This window comes from Chanodichthys erythropterus, chromosome 10, assembly GCF_024489055.1.
Source record: "Chanodichthys erythropterus isolate Z2021 chromosome 10, ASM2448905v1, whole genome shotgun sequence".
In the NCBI taxonomy this organism is placed as follows: Eukaryota; Metazoa; Chordata; class Actinopteri; order Cypriniformes; family Xenocyprididae; genus Chanodichthys; species Chanodichthys erythropterus.
The window spans coordinates 10,558,015-10,575,109 of NC_090230.1; the positions used below are offsets into that span (position 1 = coordinate 10,558,015).

At 39.6% G+C, this 17,095-nt stretch overlaps 3 protein-coding genes across 3 annotated transcripts; all 3 read right to left on the reverse strand.

Annotated features, from left to right (window-relative positions):
* Positions 1-1,001: 1,001 nt before the first annotated feature.
* Positions 1,002-2,163, reverse strand: LOC137029068 (hatching enzyme 1.2-like). The gene is made up of 5 exons (XM_067398585.1): positions 2,095-2,163; positions 1,934-2,006; positions 1,691-1,831; positions 1,492-1,609; positions 1,002-1,398 (listed from the first exon to the last, which is right to left on the reverse strand). The coding sequence occupies exons 1-5, from the start codon at positions 2,161-2,163 to the stop codon at positions 1,002-1,004; spliced, it is 798 nt and encodes a 265-aa protein (XP_067254686.1).
* A 3,664-nt stretch (positions 2,164-5,827) lies between these two features.
* On the reverse strand, positions 5,828-6,989 carry LOC137029069 (hatching enzyme 1.2-like). Its single transcript, XM_067398586.1, has 5 exons — positions 6,921-6,989; positions 6,760-6,832; positions 6,517-6,657; positions 6,318-6,435; positions 5,828-6,224 (listed from the first exon to the last, which is right to left on the reverse strand). The coding sequence occupies exons 1-5, from the start codon at positions 6,987-6,989 to the stop codon at positions 5,828-5,830; spliced, it is 798 nt and encodes a 265-aa protein (XP_067254687.1).
* A 3,643-nt stretch (positions 6,990-10,632) lies between these two features.
* LOC137029071 (hatching enzyme 1.2-like) lies at positions 10,633-11,794 on the reverse strand. The gene is made up of 5 exons (XM_067398587.1): positions 11,726-11,794; positions 11,565-11,637; positions 11,322-11,462; positions 11,123-11,240; positions 10,633-11,029 (listed from the first exon to the last, which is right to left on the reverse strand). The coding sequence occupies exons 1-5, from the start codon at positions 11,792-11,794 to the stop codon at positions 10,633-10,635; spliced, it is 798 nt and encodes a 265-aa protein (XP_067254688.1).
* Between the last annotated feature and the right edge of the window lie 5,301 nt (positions 11,795-17,095).

Here is a 17,095-nt window from a genome sequence, read left to right on the forward strand (position 1 = left end):
AACTGTACACCATTTCTAGTTAAAGATGAGTCACATTTCATCTCTTTGTGATTTTAAGTTTTGATCGAAAAAGTTTTCAATTTGCTTTTATAGAAATTGTGTATTTTATTCTGAGGTGCTTTTATAGAAATTGTGTATTTTATTCTGAGGTTCAGATGTTATTTTCAGTTTCTGCAATGAAGCAGAAAAAAAATTGCTCTATAATTTGAACCTAACATCACAAGTAAGATGTTCTTAGTTTCATTTAAAAAGAGATTCTGGGGGGTAATTTTGGTAATTGCTCTTGCATTGTGTTATTTTCTTCATTTACACTGCCAGAGCGTTCCCACCTGACATGTAATGTACTTCACGTGTTTACACGTACATGAAATCTAATAGCAAATTATATAGTAATTTATGCGTATTTGGCGTGCTGTCCAGGGAAGGGCGCTGAGCTTGGAATTTGGCCCAAACCCAGAGTACACCCCTTCCATGACTGGGATAGAAACCAGCCAAGAGCAAGGTGATGGGGTGCATGGAGGGATGCTGTGAAACATGTCGCGGGATAGAGGTGAGAGACGGGCTTATATACAGGCTTCTCCTTGTGCTGATTGATTGATTACCCGAACGTGCTCCTCCCGAATTCTGTTAAATAAAACTTCATATGTTGAAAAGTTCTCCATTTAATTTTTTTATCCTCCCACAAACAGTAATTTCACAAGTTCACTCTTACAAATAATCAGATAAAAAGTGAAAAGTATGCGTATTTGGCATGCTGTCTGAAGGGAGGGCTCGAAACTCAGAATTTAGCCTGAATCCAACATACTCCTTATATGCCTGGTTAGTTTTACAAATTACAAATAAAGTATACGTTTGTCTTGCAGTTTAGCTTTATTTTTCGTAACCCAACACAATTACATATTTCAGAAATTCAGCACCATCAAAAGACATAAAAACATAACCTCATCACACCACTATTCATCTACAGATATATGACCTATATTAAATTATGTGTACAAGCCTCATCTTCCGCATCCGTACAGCTTGTTGATCCTCAGGATGTCAATGTTGGACAGTCCCTGCATCTGTCCGATTTCCACCGTGGCATCAGGAATGGGAGTGATGGTTTCCAGCCCAGGCTGGATGGCGAAGGCTGTTCTTCCATAGTGCATGATGGAGCTGTAGTCGTATGGAGTGTTTTGGTTGTTGGTGTTCTGTTTCTCGAAGTTGTAGGACATGTCAGGAGACAAGTTCTCCCAGTTGATTTTGACGTACTTGTCACGATCGCTCCTGGTTTGCTCGTGGTAGAAGCCCAGGGCATGATTCAGCTCATGTTGAGCGATGCCAGTGTACACACAGCCTTGCCTGTTGAGGGAGACCACCTGTTTGCCACCAGTTCTACCTAGAGAAGAGTAGCACCTGAGAGAAGAAAGGAAATAAAGGGGTTAGATATCTGATTTAATGTTCTTGTTGTAAAAGAGAGTCCTGATTATTTTGTATAATTGTTCTGACCCATCTTTGTTCTCAATACTGATGTAGTCAGTCTGAGATGATCTGGCCACAAAGCGGATGCAGGTTTTGGCATGAAAGGCCGACATGGCGTTCGCAATCACAGATCTGTCATAATTGGCTGCAAACAAAAGGTTCCACAAGTTTAAAATGGCATCTAAATGAATGAATTGTGTTCAACGAATGAAGGAGATTCACGTACAGAATTCAGCGCTCACTATGTACGGGACCTCCACTATGTTGTTAGAGTTTTTCTTCCAGAAACAGTTGTTGTTCAAGCAGTAGAGAGCATTTCTGGTTTTGGGAAAGACCAGATCTCCTTCAATCAAGACTTCAGATGATCCTGCATTTAAAGAGACACATATTGATGAAATAACACAAAATATTTATAGGCCTCAATCACTGACCATTTACTGGCTTTATAGAAATCTACAAGGTGTCTGACCATTGTTGGTGTCCAAAATTCTTGTGGTGATGTCCAGAGTTTCAGGCTCTGATACAAATACGCCTTCAAACATCTGCTCCTGGTGGTAGAAATAGAGATGTTTTAAACAACTCATTTGAGAAGAGTTAATAATTTGAGAGAGAGACTAGATAGGATCTTACCATGAGAGGAGACGCCTGGGAGATGCCAAACAGCAGCAGCAGAATGGAGAGGGAGGCTCTTGTGTCCATGCTGTGTCCTCAGTGTGTAGAGATGTCAAGGATGCTCCTGTGCTGAGGTCTGATGTCTGCGAGCTGTTCTGTCTGGACTTTATATTCACCTGAGTAGGTGGCTCCACTGGGGGATTATGGGTAGGGTCTTAGTGTCCAGAGTCTAAAATGTGTGCCTAAAGGGAGGAAGCTCTGACCCCACCTGTTGGTCCTAATCTTTGCACAATCATAGAATATACCTCAGTTTGTTCATCTAATTCTCTGTAATGGACGTGCTTTAGCTTTTGGACTTCAACACATGCCCTAACACAGTAATATAGAGGGATGGTCCACAATACATTAAATGTGCTCTGTAGGTAGCAAGATGAACAACTGACTACTTAAATTAGCTTAGCTAAGCTGAAAGCTTTTGATTTAATGGAAAATCAGAAACAATTACCGTGTATTGCTAAAATATTATCAGTGTAACAAAGGGAGACTGAAGCAGAGATCCATCTGCAGGCTTTATTACAAAAGTAAGCGTGGTCGTACAGGCAGGGTCTAAGCAGGGGCAAACAGGAACAGCAAGGGCTAGGCAGAATCGTAGTCAGGGTACAGGCAGTAGATCGAGGCAGGCAGATATCATTCACAGTCCAGGAAACAATAAACAGTCCAGAGGTATGCAGCAAGGAATCATAAACAGGTAACCAGGCAGGATCAACAACAGATAGGCATACAGGATACAGGGAAACGCTCAGAAATGTAACACAAGTGAAAACAAGACTTCACGATCAGGTGATGAGTGTGTGAGTCTTTTATAGTCCAGGTAATGCATGGCAGCTGGGTGTGGTGATTAGTGTAGTGATTGGTGGAGTGAGTGCAGGTGATTGGCAGAGAAGAACTGACGGTGATCGTGACAATCAGGACAAATGTAATATTATATACAGGTAGTATTTCATTGCACTACACAACTCTTTATTTGATACAATTGTTTTGTTATGAAGAAGCAACATGATTTCAAACAGTGACAACCCCACCTTGCTATTTAGTAAAGTTGTTTAATAGTTGAAGTAGAATGGCATCTACGTTAACATTATTCTTTCTGTTTATCCCGAGGTTTACCGTAGTCCATTACCGTAGACCAGTGGTCACCAACCTTTTTAAGCCCAAGATCCCTGACCTCGACCTTTATGAAAGACAAGATCTACTTGATAGAAAAAGACAGCCCAGATTGTATTTAGTATTTTTTTTTCATGGCCAATTTAGATTCTGATTTATTTATTTATTTATTTATTTATTTATTTATTTATTTATTTATTTTTACAAGCAAATTGGCCGATTCTTATACTGGTTGCAGATATTTATTATTATTATTATTATTATTATTATTATTATTATTATAAACAAAAATACATAGCCATTTCAAATTAGAGGGAACCACTGCTTTTTAATCACAATCTAAACAAAGATGCTATCACATTGTATGAGCAGTTGTTTTTTATTTGAATTAATTGAGATTTAATTTCAAGATTTAAAGAAAAAACAGAACGGTCTGACTTTATCTTTGTGAAATTATATGCTACACACAAAAAAAGCTTGAAACAAAAACAGCAGACTGAATGAGACGCAGATTCACTCTCTGACAGCAGGTGGCGCTTATGGAGCAGCAGAGATACAGCGTTTCCTTGGTTACCGCTGTAAACAAAGCTGAACTGCGCTAATAATTAGCTACTTTATTCGGAGGTAAGAGGAAAGTAAAATACCATTGCCATCGAAATTTTTCTGAAGACAGTAATTCCTTTTACAGATGCATTCATATAACCCCTCACAACCAATTCCATATTTATATTTTCTTCCTATATTTCGAGCATCGTGAACAGTGAGCTGCTCTGCCTGCTACAGAATTGTCTCCTCTTTGCGTCCGTCTTCAGCGTCTCTGGCCTCTTGTTTACGGCCGTTTACAGACTCGGACATGATGTGGGCTATTTCCCTTTATCACTGTCCCCGTAGCTCCCTAAAATAACAGAAAAATAAATACAAAAATACAGTACAGTACAGTACAGACTGGAGAAATGTAATGTATTTTTGTACTCATATTTCTGTTATTTTCGCGAGCTACTGGAACAGTGATAAAGATCGACCGGTCGATCGCAGCGACGGGTTGGCGACCACTGCCGTAGACCATCTATTGTGAAGGCATCATCGACACGGCAGCCAGTGGCACAGCTCCTACACAAACCGTCTGTACCGCAGTGATGAATACGATCCTCAACTGGATGGAACTGAAATAAATAATTTGAATGTTGCAATCCTATCGGACTTATGATAGCAACCTGAATCGTAACAAAGCACTGTTTGCCAGAGGAGGACTGGCCCCCCGACTAAGCCTGGTTTCTCCCAAGGTTTTTTTCTGCATTTTAACACCTATTTGCCACCTGATGTTACCTGTTGGAGTTTGGGTTCCTTGCCGCTATCGCCTTTGGCTTGCTTAGTTGGGGACACTTGACATTTGATATTCAACAGTGCTTTGATCTGCCTGCATTGACACTATTCTTTAAAAGCTGCTGTGCAGCCAAAATTATATACCAGTTATCAATGTAAAGCTGCTTTGACACAATCTGCATTGTAAAAAGCGCTACATAAATAAAGGTGACTTGACTTGACTTGAACTACGCAAAGCAATGCTACTGCATTTTACACATTCAACTGTACACCATTTCTAGTTAAAGATGAGTCACATTTCATCTCTTTGTGATTTTAAGTTTTGATCGAAAAAGTTTTCAATTTGCTTTTATAGAAATTGTGTATTTTATTCTGAGGTGCTTTTATAGAAATTGTGTATTTTATTCTGAGGTTCAGATGTTATTTTCAGTTTCTGCAATGAAGCAGAAAAAAAATTGCTCTATAATTTGAACCTAACATCACAAGTAAGATGTTCTTAGTTTCATTTACAAAGAGATTCTGGGGGGGTAATTTTGGTAATTGCTCTTGCATTGTGTTATTTTCTTCATTTACACTGCCAGAGCGTTCCCACCTGACATGTAATGTACTTCACGTGTTTACACGTACATGAAATCTAATAGCAAATTATATAGTAATTTATGCGTATTTGGCGTGCTGTCCAGGGAAGGGCGCTGAGCTTGGAATTTGGCCCAAACCCAGAGTACACCCCTTCCATGACTGGGATAGAAACCAGCCAAGAGCAAGGTGATGGGGTGCATGGAGGGATGCTGTGAAACATGTCGCGGGATAGAGGTGAGAGACGGGCTTATATACAGGCTTCTCCTTGTGCTGATTGATTGATTACCCGAACGTGCTCCTCCCGAATTCTGTTAAATAAAACTTCATATGTTGAAAAGTTCTCCATTTAATTTTTTTATCCTCCCACAAACAGTAATTTCACAAGTTCACTCTTACAAATAATCAGATAAAAAGTGAAAAGTATGCGTATTTGGCATGCTGTCTGAAGGGAGGGCTCGAAACTCAGAATTTAGCCTGAATCCAACATACTCCTTATATGCCTGGTTAGTTTTACAAATTACAAATAAAGTATACGTTTGTCTTGCAGTTTAGCTTTATTTTTCGTAACCCAACACAATTACATATTTCAGAAATTCAGCACCATCAAAAGACATAAAAACATAACCTCATCACACCACTATTCATCTACAGATATATGACCTATATTAAATTATGTGTACAAGCCTCATCTTCCGCATCCGTACAGCTTGTTGATCCTCAGGATGTCAATGTTGGACAGTCCCTGCATCTGTCCGATTTCCACTGTGGCATCAGGAATGGGAGTGATGGTTTCCAGCCCAGGCTGGATGGCGAAGGCTGTTCTTCCATAGTGCATGATGGAGCTGTAGTCGTATGGAGTGTTTTGGTTGTTGGTGTTCTGTTTCTCGAAGTTGTAGGACATGTCAGGAGACAAGTTCTCCCAGTTGATTTTGACGTACTTGTCACGATCGCTCCTGGTTTGCTCGTGGTAGAAGCCCAGGGCATGATTCAGCTCATGTTGAGCGATGCCAGTGTACACACAGCCTTGCCTGTTGAGGGAGACCACCTGTTTGCCACCAGTTCTACCTAGAGAAGAGTAGCACCTGAGAGAAGAAAGGAAATAAAGGGGTTAGATATCTGATTTAATGTTCTTGTTGTAAAAGAGAGTCCTGATTATTTTGTATAATTGTTCTGACCCATCTTTGTTCTCAATACTGATGTAGTCAGTCTGAGATGATCTGGCCACAAAGCGGATGCAGGTTTTGGCATGAAAGGCCGACATGGCGTTCGCAATCACAGATCTGTCATAATTGGCTGCAAACAAAAGGTTCCACAAGTTTAAAATGGCATCTAAATGAATGAATTGTGTTCAACGAATGAAGGAGATTCACGTACAGAATTCAGCGCTCACTATGTACGGGACCTCCACTATGTTGTTAGAGTTTTTCTTCCAGAAACAGTTGTTGTTCAAGCAGTAGAGAGCATTTCTGGTTTTGGGAAAGACCAGATCTCCTTCAATCAAGACTTCAGATGATCCTGCATTTAAAGAGACACATATTGATGAAATAACACAAAATATTTATAGGCCTCAATCACTGACCATTTACTGGCTTTATAGAAATCTACAAGGTGTCTGACCATTGTTGGTGTCCAAAATTCTTGTGGTGATGTCCAGAGTTTCAGGCTCTGATACAAATACGCCTTCAAACATCTGCTCCTGGTGGTAGAAATAGAGATGTTTTAAACAACTCATTTGAGGAGAGTTAATAATTTGAGAGAGAGACTAGATAGGATCTTACCATGAGAGGAGACGCCTGGGAGATGCCAAACAGCAGCAGCAGAATGGAGAGGGAGGCTCTTGTGTCCATGCTGTGTCCTCAGTGTGTATAGATGTCAAGGATGCTCCTGTGCTGAGGTCTGATGTCTGCGAGCTGTTCTGTCTGGACTTTATATTCACCTGAGTAGGTGGCTCCACTGGGGGATTATGGGTAGGGTCTTAGTGTCCAGAGTCTAAAATGTGTGCCTAAAGGGAGGAAGCTCTGACCCCACCTGTTGGTCCTAATCTTTGCACAATCATAGAATATACCTCAGTTTGTTCATCTAATTCTCTGTAATGGACGTGCTTTAGCTTTTGGACTTCAACACATGCCCTAACACAGTAATATAGAGGGATGGTCCACAATACATTAAATGTGCTCTGTAGGTAGCAAGATGAACAACTGACTACTTAAATTAGCTTAGCTAAGCTGAAAGCTTTTGATTTAATGGAAAATCAGAAACAATTACCGTGTATTGCTAAAATATTATCAGTGTAACAAAGGGAGACTGAAGCAGAGATCCATCTGCAGGCTTTATTACAAAAGTAAGCGTGGTCGTACAGGCAGGGTCTAAGCAGGGGCAAACAGGAACAGCAAGGGCTAGGCAGAATCGTAGTCAGGGTACAGGCAGTAGATCGAGGCAGGCAGATATCATTCACAGTCCAGGAAACAATAAACAGTCCAGAGGTATGCAGCAAGGAATCATAAACAGGTAACCAGGCAGGATCAACAACAGATAGGCATACAGGATACAGGGAAACGCTCAGAAATGTAACACAAGTGAAAACAAGACTTCACGATCAGGTGATGAGTGTGTGAGTCTTTTATAGTCCAGGTAATGCATGGCAGCTGGGTGTGGTGATTAGTGTAGTGATTGGTGGAGTGAGTGCAGGTGATTGGCAGAGAAGAACTGACGGTGATCGTGACAATCAGGACAAATGTAATATTATATACAGGTAGTATTTCATTGCACTACACAACTCTTTATTTGATACAATTGTTTTGTTATGAAGAAGCAACATGATTTCAAACAGTGACAACCCCACCTTGCTATTTAGTAAAGTTGTTTAATAGTTGAAGAAGAATGGCATCTACGTTAACATTATTCTTTCTGTTTATCCCGAGGTTTACCGTAGTCCATTACCGTAGACCAGTGGTCACCAACCTTTTTAAGCCCAAGATCCCTGACCTCGACCTTTATGAAAGACAAGATCTACTTGATAGAAAAAGACAGCCCAGATTGTATTTAGTATTTTTTTTTCATGGCCAATTTAGATTCTGATTTATTTATTTATTTATTTATTTATTTTTACAAGCAAATTGGCCGATTCTTATACTGGTTGCAGATATTTATTATTATTATTATTATTATTATTATTATTATTATTATTATAAACAAAAATACATAGCCATTTCAAATTAGAGGGAACCACTGCTTTTTAATCACAATCTAAACAAAGATGCTATCACATTGTATGAGCAGTTGTTTTTTATTTGAATTAATTGAGATTTAATTTCAAGATTTAAAGAAAAAACAGAACGGTCTGACTTTATCTTTGTGAAATTATATGCTACACACAAAAAAAGCTTGAAACAAAAACAGCAGACTGAATGAGACGCAGATTCACTCTCTGACAGCAGGTGGCGCTTATGGAGCAGCAGAGATACAGCGTTTCCTTGGTTACCGCTGTAAACAAAGCTGAACTGCGCTAATAATTAGCTACTTTATTCGGAGGTAAGAGGAAAGTAAAATACCATTGCCATCGAAATTTTTCTGAAGACAGTAATTCCTTTTACAGATGCATTCATATAACCCCTCACAACCAATTCCATATTTATATTTTCTTCCTATATTTCGAGCATCGTGAACAGTGAGCTGCTCTGCCTGCTACAGAATTGTCTCCTCTTTGCGTCCGTCTTCAGCGTCTCTGGCCTCTTGTTTACGGCCGTTTACAGACTCGGACATGATGTGGGCTATTTCCCTTTATCACTGTCCCCGTAGCTCCCTAAAATAACAGAAAAATAAATACAAAAATACAGTACAGTACAGACTGGAGAAATGTAATGTATTTTTGTACTCATATTTCTGTTATTTTCGCGAGCTACTGGAACAGTGATAAAGATCGACCGGTCGATCGCAGCGACGGGTTGGCGACCACTGCCGTAGACCATCTATTGTGAAGGCATCATCGACACGGCAGCCAGTGGCACAGCTCCTACACAAACCGTCTGTACCGCAGTGATGAATACGATCCTCAACTGGATGGAACTGAAATAAATAATTTGAATGTTGCAATCCTATCGGACTTATGATAGCAACCTGAATCGTAACAAAGCACTGTTTGCCAGAGGAGGACTGGCCCCCCGACTAAGCCTGGTTTCTCCCAAGGTTTTTTTTCTGCATTTTAACACCTATTTGCCACCTGATGTTACCTGTTGGAGTTTGGGTTCCTTGCCGCTATCGCCTTTGGCTTGCTTAGTTGGGGACACTTGACATTTGATATTCAACAGTGCTTTGATCTGCCTGCATTGACACTATTCTTTAAAAGCTGCTGTGCAGCCAAAATTATATACCAGTTATCAATGTAAAGCTGCTTTGACACAATCTGCATTGTAAAAAGCGCTACATAAATAAAGGTGACTTGACTTGACTTGAACTACGCAAAGCAATGCTACTGCATTTTACACATTCAACTGTACACCATTTCTAGTTAAAGATGAGTCACATTTCATCTCTTTGTGATTTTAAGTTTTGATCGAAAAAGTTTTCAATTTGCTTTTATAGAAATTGTGTATTTTATTCTGAGGTGCTTTTATAGAAATTGTGTATTTTATTCTGAGGTTCAGATGTTATTTTCAGTTTCTGCAATGAAGCAGAAAAAAAATTGCTCTATAATTTGAACCTAACATCACAAGTAAGATGTTCTTAGTTTCATTTACAAAGAGATTCTGGGGGGGTAATTTTGGTAATTGCTCTTGCATTGTGTTATTTTCTTCATTTACACTGCCAGAGCGTTCCCACCTGACATGTAATGTACTTCACGTGTTTACACGTACATGAAATCTAATAGCAAATTATATAGTAATTTATGCGTATTTGGCGTGCTGTCCAGGGAAGGGCGCTGAGCTTGGAATTTGGCCCAAACCCAGAGTACACCCCTTCCATGACTGGGATAGAAACCAGCCAAGAGCAAGGTGATGGGGTGCATGGAGGGATGCTGTGAAACATGTCGCGGGATAGAGGTGAGAGACGGGCTTATATACAGGCTTCTCCTTGTGCTGATTGATTGATTACCCGAACGTGCTCCTCCCGAATTCTGTTAAATAAAACTTCATATGTTGAAAAGTTCTCCATTTAATTTTTTTATCCTCCCACAAACAGTAATTTCACAAGTTCACTCTTACAAATAATCAGATAAAAAGTGAAAAGTATGCGTATTTGGCATGCTGTCTGAAGGGAGGGCTCGAAACTCAGAATTTAGCCTGAATCCAACATACTCCTTATATGCCTGGTTAGTTTTACAAATTACAAATAAAGTATACGTTTGTCTTGCAGTTTAGCTTTATTTTTCGTAACCCAACACAATTACATATTTCAGAAATTCAGCACCATCAAAAGACATAAAAACATAACCTCATCACACCACTATTCATCTACAGATATATGACCTATATTAAATTATGTGTACAAGCCTCATCTTCCGCATCCGTACAGCTTGTTGATCCTCAGGATGTCAATGTTGGACAGTCCCTGCATCTGTCCGATTTCCACTGTGGCATCAGGAATGGGAGTGATGGTTTCCAGCCCAGGCTGGATGGCGAAGGCTGTTCTTCCATAGTGCATGATGGAGCTGTAGTCGTATGGAGTGTTTTGGTTGTTGGTGTTCTGTTTCTCGAAGTTGTAGGACATGTCAGGAGACAAGTTCTCCCAGTTGATTTTGACGTACTTGTCACGATCGCTCCTGGTTTGCTCGTGGTAGAAGCCCAGGGCATGATTCAGCTCATGTTGAGCGATGCCAGTGTACACACAGCCTTGCCTGTTGAGGGAGACCACCTGTTTGCCACCAGTTCTACCTAGAGAAGAGTAGCACCTGAGAGAAGAAAGGAAATAAAGGGGTTAGATATCTGATTTAATGTTCTTGTTGTAAAAGAGAGTCCTGATTATTTTGTATAATTGTTCTGACCCATCTTTGTTCTCAATACTGATGTAGTCAGTCTGAGATGATCTGGCCACAAAGCGGATGCAGGTTTTGGCATGAAAGGCCGACATGGCGTTCGCAATCACAGATCTGTCATAATTGGCTGCAAACAAAAGGTTCCACAAGTTTAAAATGGCATCTAAATGAATGAATTGTGTTCAACGAATGAAGGAGATTCACGTACAGAATTCAGCGCTCACTATGTACGGGACCTCCACTATGTTGTTAGAGTTTTTCTTCCAGAAACAGTTGTTGTTCAAGCAGTAGAGAGCATTTCTGGTTTTGGGAAAGACCAGATCTCCTTCAATCAAGACTTCAGATGATCCTGCATTTAAAGAGACACATATTGATGAAATAACACAAAATATTTATAGGCCTCAATCACTGACCATTTACTGGCTTTATAGAAATCTACAAGGTGTCTGACCATTGTTGGTGTCCAAAATTCTTGTGGTGATGTCCAGAGTTTCAGGCTCTGATACAAATACGCCTTCAAACATCTGCTCCTGGTGGTAGAAATAGAGATGTTTTAAACAACTCATTTGAGGAGAGTTAATAATTTGAGAGAGAGACTAGATAGGATCTTACCATGAGAGGAGACGCCTGGGAGATGCCAAACAGCAGCAGCAGAATGGAGAGGGAGGCTCTTGTGTCCATGCTGTGTCCTCAGTGTGTATAGATGTCAAGGATGCTCCTGTGCTGAGGTCTGATGTCTGCGAGCTGTTCTGTCTGGACTTTATATTCACCTGAGTAGGTGGCTCCACTGGGGGATTATGGGTAGGGTCTTAGTGTCCAGAGTCTAAAATGTGTGCCTAAAGGGAGGAAGCTCTGACCCCACCTGTTGGTCCTAATCTTTGCACAATCATAGAATATACCTCAGTTTGTTCATCTAATTCTCTGTAATGGACGTGCTTTAGCTTTTGGACTTCAACACATGCCCTAACACAGTAATATAGAGGGATGGTCCACAATACATTAAATGTGCTCTGTAGGTAGCAAGATGAACAACTGACTACTTAAATTAGCTTAGCTAAGCTGAAAGCTTTTGATTTAATGGAAAATCAGAAACAATTACCGTGTATTGCTAAAATATTATCAGTGTAACAAAGGGAGACTGAAGCAGAGATCCATCTGCAGGCTTTATTACAAAAGTAAGCGTGGTCGTACAGGCAGGGTCTAAGCAGGGGCAAACAGGAACAGCAAGGGCTAGGCAGAATCGTAGTCAGGGTACAGGCAGTAGATCGAGGCAGGCAGATATCATTCACAGTCCAGGAAACAATAAACAGTCCAGAGGTATGCAGCAAGGAATCATAAACAGGTAACCAGGCAGGATCAACAACAGATAGGCATACAGGATACAGGGAAACGCTCAGAAATGTAACACAAGTGAAAACAAGACTTCACGATCAGGTGATGAGTGTGTGAGTCTTTTATAGTCCAGGTAATGCATGGCAGCTGGGTGTGGTGATTAGTGTAGTGATTGGTGGAGTGAGTGCAGGTGATTGGCAGAGAAGAACTGACGGTGATCGTGACAATCAGGACAAATGTAATATTATATACAGGTAGTATTTCATTGCACTACACAACTCTTTATTTGATACAATTGTTTTGTTATGAAGAAGCAACATGATTTCAAACAGTGACAACCCCACCTTGCTATTTAGTAAAGTTGTTTAATAGTTGAAGAAGAATGGCATCTACGTTAACATTATTCTTTCTGTTTATCCCGAGGTTTACCGTAGTCCATTACCGTAGACCAGTGGTCACCAACCTTTTTAAGCCCAAGATCCCTGACCTCGACCTTTATGAAAGACAAGATCTACTTGATAGAAAAAGACAGCCCAGATTGTATTTAGTATTTTTTTTTCATGGCCAATTTAGATTCTGATTTATTTATTTATTTATTTATTTATTTATTTATTTATTTATTTATTTTTACAAGCAAATTGGCCGATTCTTATACTGGTTGCAGATATTTATTATTATTATTATTATTATTATTATTATTATTATTATTATAAACAAAAATACATAGCCATTTCAAATTAGAGGGAACCACTGCTTTTTAATCACAATCTAAACAAAGATGCTATCACATTGTATGAGCAGTTGTTTTTTATTTGAATTAATTGAGATTTAATTTCAAGATTTAAAGAAAAAACAGAACGGTCTGACTTTATCTTTGTGAAATTATATGCTACACACAAAAAAAGCTTGAAACAAAAACAGCAGACTGAATGAGACGCAGATTCACTCTCTGACAGCAGGTGGCGCTTATGGAGCAGCAGAGATACAGCGTTTCCTTGGTTACCGCTGTAAACAAAGCTGAACTGCGCTAATAATTAGCTACTTTATTCGGAGGTAAGAGGAAAGTAAAATACCATTGCCATCGAAATTTTTCTGAAGACAGTAATTCCTTTTACAGATGCATTCATATAACCCCTCACAACCAATTCCATATTTATATTTTCTTCCTATATTTCGAGCATCGTGAACAGTGAGCTGCTCTGCCTGCTACAGAATTGTCTCCTCTTTGCGTCCGTCTTCAGCGTCTCTGGCCTCTTGTTTACGGCCGTTTACAGACTCGGACATGATGTGGGCTATTTCCCTTTATCACTGTCCCCGTAGCTCCCTAAAATAACAGAAAAATAAATACAAAAATACAGTACAGTACAGTACAGACTGGAGAAATGTAATGTATTTTTGTACTCATATTTCTGTTATTTTCGCGAGCTACTGGAACAGTGATAAAGATCGACCGGTCGATCGCAGCGACGGGTTGGCGACCACTGCCGTAGACCATCTATTGTGAAGGCATCATCGACACGGCAGCCAGTGGCACAGCTCCTACACAAACCGTCTGTACCGCAGTGATGAATACGATCCTCAACTGGATGGAACTGAAATAAATAATTTGAATGTTGCAATCCTATCGGACTTATGATAGCAACCTGAATCGTAACAAAGCACTGTTTGCCAGAGGAGGACTGGCCCCCCGACTAAGCCTGGTTTCTCCCAAGGTTTTTTTTTCTGCATTTTAACACCTATTTGCCACCTGATGTTACCTGTTGGAGTTTGGGTTCCTTGCCCCTATCGCCTTTGGCTTGCTTAGTTGGGGACACTTGACATTTGATATTCAACAGTGCTTTGATCTGCCTGCATTGACACTATTCTTTAAAAGCTGCTGTGCAGCCAAAATTATATACCAGTTATCAATGTAAAGCTGCTTTGACACAATCTGCATTGTAAAAAGCGCTACATAAATAAAGGTGACTTGTCTTGACTTGAACTACGCATAGCAATGCTACTGCATTTTACACATTCAACTGTACACCATTTCTAGTTAAAGATGAGTCACATTTCATCTCTTTGTGATTTTAAGTTTTGATCGAAAAAGTTTCTAATTTGCTTTTATAGAAATTGTGTATTTTATTCTGAGGTTCAGATGTTATATTCAGTTTCTGCAATGAGGCAGAAAAAAAAATTGCTCTATAATTCGATCCTAACATCACAAGTAAGATGTTCTTAGTTTCATTTACAAAGAGATTCTGGGGGGGAAAAAAGAAAAAATTCTGGTAATTGCTCTTGCATTGTGTTATTTTCTTCATTTACACTGCCAGAGCGTTCCCACCTGATATGTAATGTACTTCACGTGTTTACACGTACATGAAATCCAATAGCAAATTATATAGTAGTTTATGCGTATTTGGCGTGCCGTCCAGGGAAGGGCGCTGAGTTTGGAATTTGGCCCAAACCCAGAGTACACCCCTTCCATGACTGGGATAGAAACCAGCCAAGAGCAAGGTGATGGGTTGAATGGAGGGATGCTGTGAAACGTGTCGCGGGATAGAGGTGAGAGACGGGCTTATATACAGGCTTCTCCTTGTGCTGATTGATTGATTACCCGAACGTGCTCCTCCCGAATTCTGTTAAATAAAACTTCATATGTTGAAAAGTTCTCCATTTCATTTTGTTATCCTCCCACAAACAGTAATTTCACGAGTTCACTCTTACAAATAATCAGATAAAAAGTAAAAAGTATGCGTATTTGGCATGCTGTCTGAAGGGAGGGCTCGAAACTCGGAATTTAGCCTGAATCCAACATACTCCTTATATGCCTGGTTAATAGTAACCAGGTGATTGTGAGGAGACGGGGTGGTGTAGGGATGGAGAAAACTATCGAGGACCATAGATGAGTCAGCTATGTATATATATATATATATATATATATATATATATATATATATATATATATATATATATATACATATAGGCCTCCCTCGTGCTGATTGGATAGGCAACATGAACATGTTCCCCCCAATCTTAAACGGTTAGTTCACCCAAAAATGAAATTTGTTTCATTAATTACTCACCCTCATGCTGTTGCAAACCCGTGAGACCTTCATTCATCTTCGGAACACAAATTAAGATATTTTTGATGAATCCGAGAGGTATATGACTTCTCCATAGACAGCAATATAATCAACGCTTTCAAGGTCCAGAAAGGTACTAAAGGCATCGTTAAAACCGTCGACGTGACTGCAGTGGTTCAAACTTAATTTTATGAAGTGATTTTAACAAAACATCATATTGTGTATGCTGTATGGTATCATTAAACTGCTGGTTCAATTCTCCATGAAAGGCAAGTAGATCCCTGTGCCCGGTTGCATAAAGCACCTTAAGTTTTTCCCTTAAGTATGACACTTAAGGCGTGATTTCCCCTTAACTAAGGGAATGACTTAAGGGTGTTGCATATAATCTCTTAAACTGTTCTCTTAGGTAAGGGAAACCGTTAAGTGTTTAACGACAGCATCCCAGGTTTTGCCGTTAAAAAATTCTACTGTTGCCATGGACACGTTATTTGTTAATACGTATCGTGGTAAGTTTTCACAGAAAACAACATAATATGGATAAGGAAAACAAAAAAGAAAACCAAATATGAAAGAGACGAGAAACTCAAATTGATTGTTTACTCAAAATTGAGATTTCTGCCGTCATTCACTCACCCTGACACCCTCATGTCGTTCCAAACCCATAAGACTTTCATTCATCTTTGGATAACAAATAAAGATATTTTTAATATTCTCTCATCATTTATGTCCGTTTATTGAAAGACATCCATATGATTACGGCTGTGTCGGAAGCTCAAATGTGCGCGCAAGAACCAATGAGGTTTGTTTTTGCGTGTGATGCACGCACGTTTGCGCTTCCGTTGACCATATAAGATAATAAGATATGTTATATTTCATCAATGTTTATGTGAATAAACCGCTAAAGTACAATTTGTCTATCATATAAAGCGGCCGATCGTGGCACGTTATACGACTTGGATTGATCCTGCTCACTCTGTGTAACACTTAAGGTGAAGTTTTACGAACCTTACGATATACTTAGGGAAATGAAGGTTAAGGGGCTTTATGCAACACTTACGCATTACTTAAGTGAAAAATATATACTTAAGGGAAATTCTTAAGGGTTTATGACGTTTCGCCTAAAGAAACCCTTAAGTAACACTTAACGGTTATTTTCTGCAACACCCTTAAGTTTAAGGGAAACATAAGGGTGATCTTAAGGGAAAATTACACTTAAGGTGCTTTATGCAACCGGGCACTGGTCTCTTGTTTGCAGCAATTGTTATTTTCTTTGTTGCACCTTTTTCCATCTGCAAGTCAAAACTGTTGCACGATAACTAACTTCATCACTGCAACACACACCCCACACGGCATTGGCTCTGGCTCTTTTCACACTTATATTTTCCAAGATTTATCCCATTAATGTTACTAGGATCTTGTACAAGGACCGCATTTCCCAGCATTCTGGCTCTGGCTTGCATTCAAACAGAATGCTCTTATAATTTTCCGGAACCAAAGTCCATTGTGAACACAGCCCTTATTTTCACCAGAACTTCACAACATGTCTAGAACTGCATCTTTGGCTCACATTGTTCTTCAGGTGATC